General features: G+C 41.5%; 1 protein-coding gene across 1 annotated transcript in view; it reads left to right on the forward strand.

Annotated features, from left to right (window-relative positions):
* The first annotated feature begins 2,241 nt into the window (after positions 1-2,241).
* Positions 2,242-9,794, forward strand: part of LOC142785025 (uncharacterized) — a 21,228-nt gene continuing 13,675 nt past the window's right edge. Inside the window, exons 1-2 of the mRNA XM_075883452.1 lie at positions 2,242-2,561; positions 7,544-9,095. Of these exons, the coding sequence (XP_075739567.1) occupies positions 2,301-2,561; positions 7,544-7,585 (303 nt within the window). The 5' untranslated portion in view covers positions 2,242-2,300 and the 3' untranslated portion in view covers positions 7,586-9,095. The remainder of the gene's footprint in view (positions 2,562-7,543; positions 9,096-9,794) is intronic.

Here is a 9,794-nt window from a genome sequence, read left to right on the forward strand (position 1 = left end):
ATTTGGTATTGGTGAAGCTGGCGGAACGACCGCGAGCGCATCATGAGCGTGGCATATAGTCATGTTGTTACATGGCACGCGCCTGATGATTATCATGTTTGCACCAGTCACATACCTTCGTCATCCATTCATGTCCCGTAATACCAAATTTCGCATAAGGGAAGGTAGCGAAACAGCCGCGAGCGCATCATGAGCGTAGCATGTAGTCATATTGTTACATGACACGCATCTCATGACTATCATGTTCGCATCATTCACGTACCTTCGTGATCCATCCTTGTCCCGTGATCCCTAATTTGGTATTTGCGAAGCAAGCGAGACGGCCGCAAGCGCATTAACAGTGTGGCATGTAATAATGTTGTAACATAACACGCATGTCATAATTTTTATGTGAGGGTCTGTATCTTGGATTCGCCATGTAGTCATATCATGCGATACCAGTTTTGCAGCATTCCATGCGAAGAAACCTACCGCAAGAGCAGCAAGACCATGAAATGTAAATCCCCCAGGTGGTCAAAATTTCCGGAGCCCTCCACTACGGCGTCTCTCATATTCTTATGGTGGTTTTGGGACGTTAAACCCCACAAATCAATCAATCAATCAATGAAATGTAAATCATGACATTGATGACATACATGTCATAATTTTTATGCTATGACTAGTCACTTATGCTCCGCATACCGTCATGTTGTGCCATCCTAATTTTGATATTGATACCACTATCGAAACGGCCAGTAGAGCTAAATGTTGTTGGCGTAGATAGATAGATAGATAGATAGATAGATAGATAGATAGATAGATAGATAGATAGATAGATAGATAGATAGATAGATAGATAGATAGATAGATAGATAGATAGACAGATAGCCCCGCCGCGGTGGTCTAGTGGCTAAGGTACTCGGCTGCTGACCCGCAGGTCGCGGGTTCGAATCCCGGCTGCGGCGGCTGCATTTCCGATGGAGGCGGAAATGGTGTAGGCCCGTGTACTCAGATTTGGGCGCACGTTAAAGAACCGCAGGTGGTCGAAATTTCCGGAGCCCTCCACTACGGCGTCTCTCATAATCATCAGTGGTTTTGGGACGTTAAACCCCACATATCAATCAGTTAGATAGATAGATAGATAGATAGATAGATAGATAGATAGATAGATAGATAGATAGATAGATAGATAGATTCAACGTCGCTGAAGTTCGCTAAGAAATGTTTTGCATTTAAAATAACTTATGTTTTAATTTCCTTCTGCCCATATTTGTGGCGCACATGAATGTTTTCGTGGCTGCTGGATCCATTCATGGACAAGGTGGAGGACAGACCACACAATGACAGCACGTAACTTATAGCAAATGTCTCGAGTGAGGCACTAAGCTCCCCGCAAAGTGTCATGAATGTGGCTGTCAATAAATAAATGGTCACACCACGTAATACACTTGACGATAGGCAGCTATGAAGCAGTTTCGTTGTGTACCCGAGCTCAAAGTGTATTCAATTTCAAGTCCTATTTTTTCTCCAAAAAAAAGTGCGCGTCAGAATTGAGTGGATACAAACATACAGATATACGTTTGATGACAGTAAAAAACTTTTGAGCCGAAATAGAAATTGAAAAAATTCCCATATTGTTGAACAAAGCAAAATGAACCCAAATGCCTAGTTAACTGCTTTCTGACATAGTGAAGTAGAAATAAGTTTTCTGAATTGTTTTCCTTTGATCTATTCACTTGACCTTTTTTTGTACATTACATTTGAGTTACGTATGAAGATGACAAGAGAAAACAATGTTAAGCGGAACACAAGTGCGATCCTAAAGAGGCCCTCTAATGCTTGAAAACGTCGCTGCTGGCTGTATACCTCGCAGTGACACTCGCCAGTGCTACTGCGATCGGAAATGACGCCGGAAGGTAGCCACCAAATGATTGGTTGTATGTAACGTTAAATATAATCGCGGAATTGTATCAAATCAAAAATTACTATTGGATTACTCAAAGCGACAGAAATCGTAGCACTTCGAATTTTCTAGTTTCAAAACTGCAAAGCCGGTGAACGAATGCGCCGAACGCCGTTTGCTGTGGCAAACGCGCCGGTGATGCTCCGGGTGTCGTTATTTGAAAAAAAAAATAAATAAAAGCGTTGATATAGGGCACGGCATCTGGCCGCAAAGGGAACGGCACCTGGCACGGCACATAGGGCACGGCACCTGGCGGCAAAGGCACACGGATAATTCGTTTGTGTTCATTGCGCAGATAATCGCAACCCTGCTGCTGATAACCGCAGGCCACGGCCCTGGTGAGCTACAAAGCCTACGGATGAATGACGCGCATGCTGCGCATCTACTTCCAGCCCACCATATCACCGAGGCCGTCCTGCTGACATCGCACAGCACCAGCACATTTCGTCATCAGCTGCCCTCGTCGACCACTCCGAGCGCCTGTTCGGACTTGGATTCGGCGATGGTGGCGCACCGAGCCCTTCGTGCTATAAGAAGAGACGACACATTTCCGTGGGCTGTAGGGCACGGCACTTGGCCGCAAAAGCACATGGATAACCCGTTTGTGTTCATTGCGCAGGTGAGAAAACACTTTCAGCATTGCATGCGTTCAAACGAGCCTTGTTTAATTGTGCTGCCGTGCCCTGGGCTGCTGTGTGAACTTTGCTTTGCAATAGTGCATCTCGCCAAATTATTGCTACTAGCCGGTGATGTAGAATCCAACCCGGGTCCCGACACACCAGAAATTTGACGGCAACTACAACAAATCCTAAAGGAGTTAAAAGATATGAAGGAACAACGCCTAAACGCAATAGACAAGAAACTAGAACAGCTTACAACCCTGGATAAAAAGATTTCGTCTTGCGCAAAATTGGTCACTAACCTACAGAAAGTCGTTTCAACACTAGTACTAAGACTGGACGATCTCGAAAAATCACTCCAGACGATCAAATTTATTAGTATATGGTATGCCAGAAGAAGCCAAAAAAAGCGAAGACACGTTAGAATTCGCAGTAAATGAAAAAGTTTTCAAAAACACCTTCAAGCTTGATGCTGTAAGTATCGCACGTATGCACAGACTAGGCAGGCCAGATGCTTCTAAAAGAAGACCAGTAATTCTCAAACTTCTCGATTTTAGGGACAAAACAAAAAACTTGAAAAATTGTTCCAAGTTGAAGGGGTCAGGATTCTCTATTTCCGAAGACTTTTCACCACGCGTACGGGATTAGCGAAGAAAATTGTGGAATTTTGTCAAATCAAGGAAAGAATCTGGCGACAAAGTGAGTCTAATTTACGATAAACTGCGAATAAGCGGAGATATGTTCTACTGGGACGAGTAGAATAATACTGTAGTTCCCTTGAAATCTGCTTCCGTGAATCCTGACACAAAAAACCAGCAGCGAAGCTATCGAAATCTTTGCTCCCACCGAAACTAACATCCCACATGTCCTTTTTGAACATAAATGCCCGTAGCATGCATATTGAAAAAAAAAAAAGACTCCCTTGGAGCCTTGCTTCTTAAGTTTGAGCCCGATTTTGTAACACTAATGGAAACCTGGCTAATAGGAGATATTAAAGATGATGAGATAGCCCCTCTCAACTACGCTATCATCCGGAAAGACCGGACGACACGAGGCGGAGGTGTGGCCATTCTAGTCAAAAAAGATATTCCGTTTTTAGTGTTACCCGATGTTGTGGGCGCTGAGGCTATCTTTTGTAAGCTGAGCTATGATGTGTGCACTGTAGTCGTTGGTTGCGTATATCGCAGTCCTTCGTCCGACTTCGACAATATACGCCGATTGCATAAGTACACAGAACAACATGTGCCGTCATCCAGATCAATAATCGCAGGTGATTTTAACGCGCCTGGTGTTGACTGGCACACAATGCAGCATCATTCATTCTGTGCGGATGTGTTATTTGATTTTATGTTATCGTTCAACCTTTCACAAATAGTAACTGAACCTACACGTATACAGGGATCCAGCTCTTCCATATTAGACCTAATATTTCTCAGCCATCACTTCATAAGCGAAGAAACTAATTTATGTCTTCTAGATGGTATTTCCGATCACAAGATCACATCTTGCACCGTACCCCTTTATGACACTGTTACCCCTCAAGAAATAGTCGCGTACCCTGACTACAGTAAAGCTGAGGACACTAATATACTTGATCACCCTGCTGATGAGTATGAATCGTTTGTTGAACTTTCCCGTAACAGCAGTACCGACATCGATGCCTTGTGGCTCGCGCTAAAAGCGATCATTTATCATTGTATAAATAAGTACGTGCCGATTAGAAAGAAGCAGCCTAATAAGCGTAATCCATAGATTACGCGCGATGTTATACACGCCAAACGTAAAGTAAAAAGGATGAGAAAACTGCTGAAATTGATTGATTTTGTGGAGTTTAACGTCCCGAAACCACCATATGATTATGAGAGACGCCATAGTGGAGGGCTCCAGAAATTTTGACCACCTGGAGTTCTTTAACGTGCACCCAAATCTGAGCACACGGGCCTACAACATTTCCGCCTCCATCGGAAATGGAAAACTGCTGAAAACCAACCCAATAAAATACACACAGCACGATCTCAGCACGGCTATCGAATACATGAAATAAAAAATTAATACAGCTAAGCAATTCTACTTCATAAACACACTCACTAACTTTTTGAAATCAGCCCCAACGAAGTTCTGGAACTACATAAACCCGAAAACTCGCAATGATGACGGAACGATAGATGTAGACAACCGAAGGTCTGCTAACCTGCTTAATGACTACTTCTGCTCTGTCTTCACGGAGGATGACGGCACACTACCACAGATACGTCCGTAGGAATTAAAGCCTCTAGATCAGCTATTAATCCCTGAAGCAGGCATACTTAATTTGCTGCTCAAACTAGATTCTAAGAAATCATCAGGACCTGACAATATATCAAATGCATTCCTTCACAGATACGCTGAGTGGATAGCCAAGTACCTATTAATCATCTTTAACAAATCATTGTCATCAGGGACCCTTCCTAACGACTAGAAAACAGCTAAAGTAAAACCTATTCATAAATCAGGAAGGAAAACCGAACCCTCTAACTACAGACCCATCTCACTGACATTCACAGCCTGCAAACTGTTGGAACACATCATCTCAAAGCACATAACCAAACACCTTGAAAAGGAACAAATGCTAGCACCCTGTCAGCATGGATTTCGAAAAGGTGTCTCCACAGTCACGCAACTACTTGAACACGATGTATCGCTGAGTGTCGACCTACAGAAACAATTCGATCTTATCTTTTTAGACTTTTCAAAAGCTTTTGACCGGGTATCACATGACAAACTAATTCATAAACTCGAACTAACCTTGGGGAAAGGGTCCATGGTCGATTGGATAAAAGATTATCTTAGTGACCGCACTCAGTTTGTAGAAGTCAGCCGGCAACATTCCCATAAATCTAGCGTAAGATCCGGAGTTTCACAAGGAAGCGTTCTGGCTCCAATTTAATTTCTTATATACATTAATTATCTCCCTCGTAATATTCCTGTCAGCGTCAGACTTTTCGCTGATGACTGCGTTTTATACAAAGTAATTTACTCTTATAGTGACCATCTTGCATTAAACAACTCTTTATCTTTAGTATTCAAATGGTGTAAAGAATGGCAAATGACACTGAACGTTAAAAAATCAGCTGTCCTATCAATAACGAGAAAAAAACACACATCTGATTTTAACTACACTATAGGCAGCGCCACACTCAGCGCAGTGAAAGAGTATAAATACCTTGGCTTAACACTAACCCATGACTTTAGATGGGAACGCCACGTAAGCAACGTCACCTCGTCTGCACTGAAAAAATTGTTTTTTTTTAAATAGACGTCTAATACTAGCCCCCCCTACCACAAAGCTATTAGCATACCAAACCTTTGTCAGATCAACTTTGGAGTACGCTAACGTTGTTTGGTTTCCTTCCACTAAAGAACTCATTTACAAACTCGAGGCCGTCCAAAGGAAGGCAATAAGATGCATTTATAATAAATATAGGCTAAAAGATTCGCCCACAGAATTACTAAAACAGGCCGGTATCCTCACCTTACAAAACCGACCCAAGCTTGCGCGATTAAAAATGGTGTACCAGCTAATTCACAAAGACAAAGATTGACAGTTCTAAATACTTATCTTTAACCCAAACGCCGCACAAACACGCATTATCATTACATGAGCATGTCATCGATACGGAAAGTCATAAATATTCATTTTTTAATGACACGTGAATGGAACAGGCTCGATCCTAGCGTAACAACAAGCGTGACGTTACCTTCCTTTTCAACCTTGCTTGAAGATCAGCTACATGCTGCCCAGTTATGAGCCATCTGTATCATCCTTACTTCTGTATAACTTTTTTACATCAGTGCGTTTTTCGCTCCTGTTTTCCCTTTGTATGCCGCTTTGTTCACTTTTTTTTTGCTGTTACACTGTACGCATAATTTCGTTTATCCTACATACTGTTACTTCGTCTATTTTCACCATTTTTACATAAACATATTTTTTACTTCAGTTTTGCCATTATACACCTCTTTGACCACCCCTTTTTTACGTATTAGGATGTACCATTAATATGATGTACTATTACGTATTCCCGTCTGCCTTTGTTAACCGCCACTATTTTTTATGCATAATAAATATTTGATATTTTTATTGTCATATTGCAACAATTCAATATGCCCTTCCTGTAAAGATCCCTGAGGGGATCGACAGTATGAATAAATAAATAAAAATAAATATATACGTCATTGCAAGAAGAAAGATCAGTAAAGCAACAAAACGTTATAGAAACGTTCGCGAGTTGGCTCGTTTCACACGTATCGTTCCTTCTTCAAGTACCACATTGTTACCATCGCAACGGCGAATATATTACGCTGAACGTAGCAGGCAATATGTCATGTGAGCTTCCTGTACGGTAGGGCTTTCAGTGCATTTCATTGGGCAGCCTTCCGAAGTTTGAGGGCGAAAAAACACAGTAAGGGGAGCCTGCGACAATCGAGTTGAGGGTAAGCATCCATTTAATTGTATTTTAATTGATATCTCTACGCTAAGTAACTTTGCAAGTCGTGGTCCTATGGCTGCCGTTCTTACAGCAATTATCTCTTAAGCCGTCAGCGTACACAACCAGCTAGAAAAATATGTCAAAGTATGAAGTTGTGAAAGTGTTAGAGGGCCCGTTTAACACTGATGCGACTGATGATAATCGTAAACAGTGTGGAACACCCGTCCAACATGCTGCCAGTCTCACATGTTCTGGTAAGTTCTACAGCGCTGTATCACCAGAGGCGTTTTTTTTACTTCACATTTTCCTGTTTTCTACATGCTTTATTTCACAGTTGGCAGTATGTAGGCGCATGTTATCATTTTATATGCACGCATTTCGCACAAGTGAAAGGCCTATTCATAAGGGAATATATATGCGAAGAATCTTATTACTGAGCTAAATTGAAACTTCGAAATTAAGACCGGCATCCAAGACAGTGGCAGTAGTGCTTTGCTGCCGTGTCTTTGTTACAGTGTTACCAGGAAGATGTTAAGGCCTGGTTCAAGCCTGCATGATGCACAACATCAGTGGAATACTGTCCAGCTGAACGAGTCGGAGTTCATGTGTCACTAGATGCTGTTTACATCATATCCTTGAAAGAATGGTACAGTGCCGATTGGTTTATACGGTAGACAACCCCAACCAATATTGTATTCATCAGACACTTTTGTGCATTCGCCAGGCAACGACACGATATTGGAATTTAAGTATTGTGCCTATAATCTGGGGGAATTATGTGTTAGGTAAATCTGTTGGACAGATCGCTATTACTTCAACAGACCATGCATTTAAGGCTGAAGAAGGTGTGATTATTTGTATATGTTAATGGTAGTATAGTATTACGACATAAATGAAAAAGAAACGAAGTGGACAAAATCAACTTCTTTCATGTAAAGACCAAACCTTGTACCTTTGAATACCATGTTCTTTATTTGTTGTAACGTCTCTAGCTGCAAAAAGTTGACTTTTTGATCATTTCAAATCCTTCCCAATTATTCGGTACTACATGTTCTGTGAACCCTTTTCATTATTGTAAAGCTAGCTTTCTTGCTATGCATTTGGCCTTTCTAATGACAGTGGATCAGTTTTTGTGCAGAGTGCTCAAGCGCAGTTTCCTTGTGCAATGAGGTGGAAAATTTAGGCTCGGCTGTCAAAGTGTGCATAACACATGAGCACTAGGAAGTTGAAATCTGAGCTCGTCTGCACTTCATACACTATAGATGTCGCCAATAGTAGGGAAATTATACAGGGAAGAGCAGCACAGTTATGAATCAATAAAGTAAATTTTGCTAAATATTACACATAATGTCTCCTATACTTTCCTTAGCCTCAATCTCTATTGGTTTCATTGAGTTGTGTTGACAAATACAAATGGGCCTTTGGTGCATCCTCTTTTTTCATAAAGGTGTTATGCCAATTTCATCAATTTTTGTTAGTACATTCTATCATAGGATACACAATAATTAACATATACCTCTCGGTATTCAAAGTGCTTTCTGTGGAGTTATGAAACAATCATTTGCGCATGCGGCTTTTATTTGGTAAAGGTGAATGCGCAAAATACAGGTTGGCATATACAAAATCCACGTAGTTTATAGAGCATGATTTGGAACAGTGGCACTTCCTGTGTGTACAGTATTGATGGCGAGGTAGATCACGAATGCATGCGCTCAGGAATTTCAGTTGTCCTCAACACAACTTAGCCATTGGGTCCAGGAAGTGCTGCACCTCACGAAAGAAGACGTGTGGTCCTCAGTTCACTCAGTCAGCTTGTGGACCCACTAAACTTCGTGGCGCAAAAGAGGAGCCGTTTGATTTTCAGCTCACGCAATGAAAGTAATTCCTCAGCAAACCACAGTCACGAGCAGTCTTGTCCAGAAGTGGATGAATGAACAGCACTGCCATTTGCGAGTTGCTCCCCTCCAGTGTCCTCGGCCTCAAGCAACAATGCATCTTTGGCACCACCCTCAACATTGCATCCTCCACTTCAAGCAATATTGCCACAAACCCTAGGTGGACTAAAAGGTACATGAATATCTATGCTCAGCTGTACTAGGGTTTTCAATGAAGGATTATATGTAACGATATGTCAATAACTTATGATTCGCCTATGACTTGGCACTTTTTACCAATGGTTGTGTCAAATTACAAGAAAATGATCGATAAAGTGAACAAAAAAATAAATTTCCAAAAAAAAGAGGCTAGGTCCTGCCATACAGTGAAAATTCACGGAAGACAACTGCAGCCTTGAGTCAATATAGGAGAATGCATAATGGGGTTAGTTATTAACGGGGAGATCTCATGTAAAGAAAATCGACAAACGCAATTGAAAAATTCGAGCTCTAATTCGCTTTCTACTAGCAAAAGGGTCATCAACTTCTCAAATTTATTGAGAGGTGTGCCTAGATTATGAACCTACAGAGATGTGTTTTCATGTAAAAAAAATTGCACCATTGCGAAGAAGCACGATTACAATGTACAATGGCGAGTGACAGTTGGTAGTCTGTCAGGTAGATTTCATTTTGTTGACCGCTGTTCAGTTTACAAAAGTATAAACTAAAGAACGTAGAACTTAGAAAGTGGGGGCAAGCTCAGTGCGAAAAGTGCTTACCGACTAACTTAACAAAGACAATCCTACGCAGCGATCTTCTGTGCAGTACGAATGAAGAAAATGCTGCAGCAGTACTACGAAAACTGCTTAGAAGTTGGCAGGGATTATGCAGA

Source organism: Rhipicephalus microplus, chromosome 2, assembly GCF_043290135.1.
Source record: "Rhipicephalus microplus isolate Deutch F79 chromosome 2, USDA_Rmic, whole genome shotgun sequence".
Lineage (NCBI taxonomy): Eukaryota > Metazoa > Arthropoda > Arachnida > Ixodida > Ixodidae > Rhipicephalus > Rhipicephalus microplus.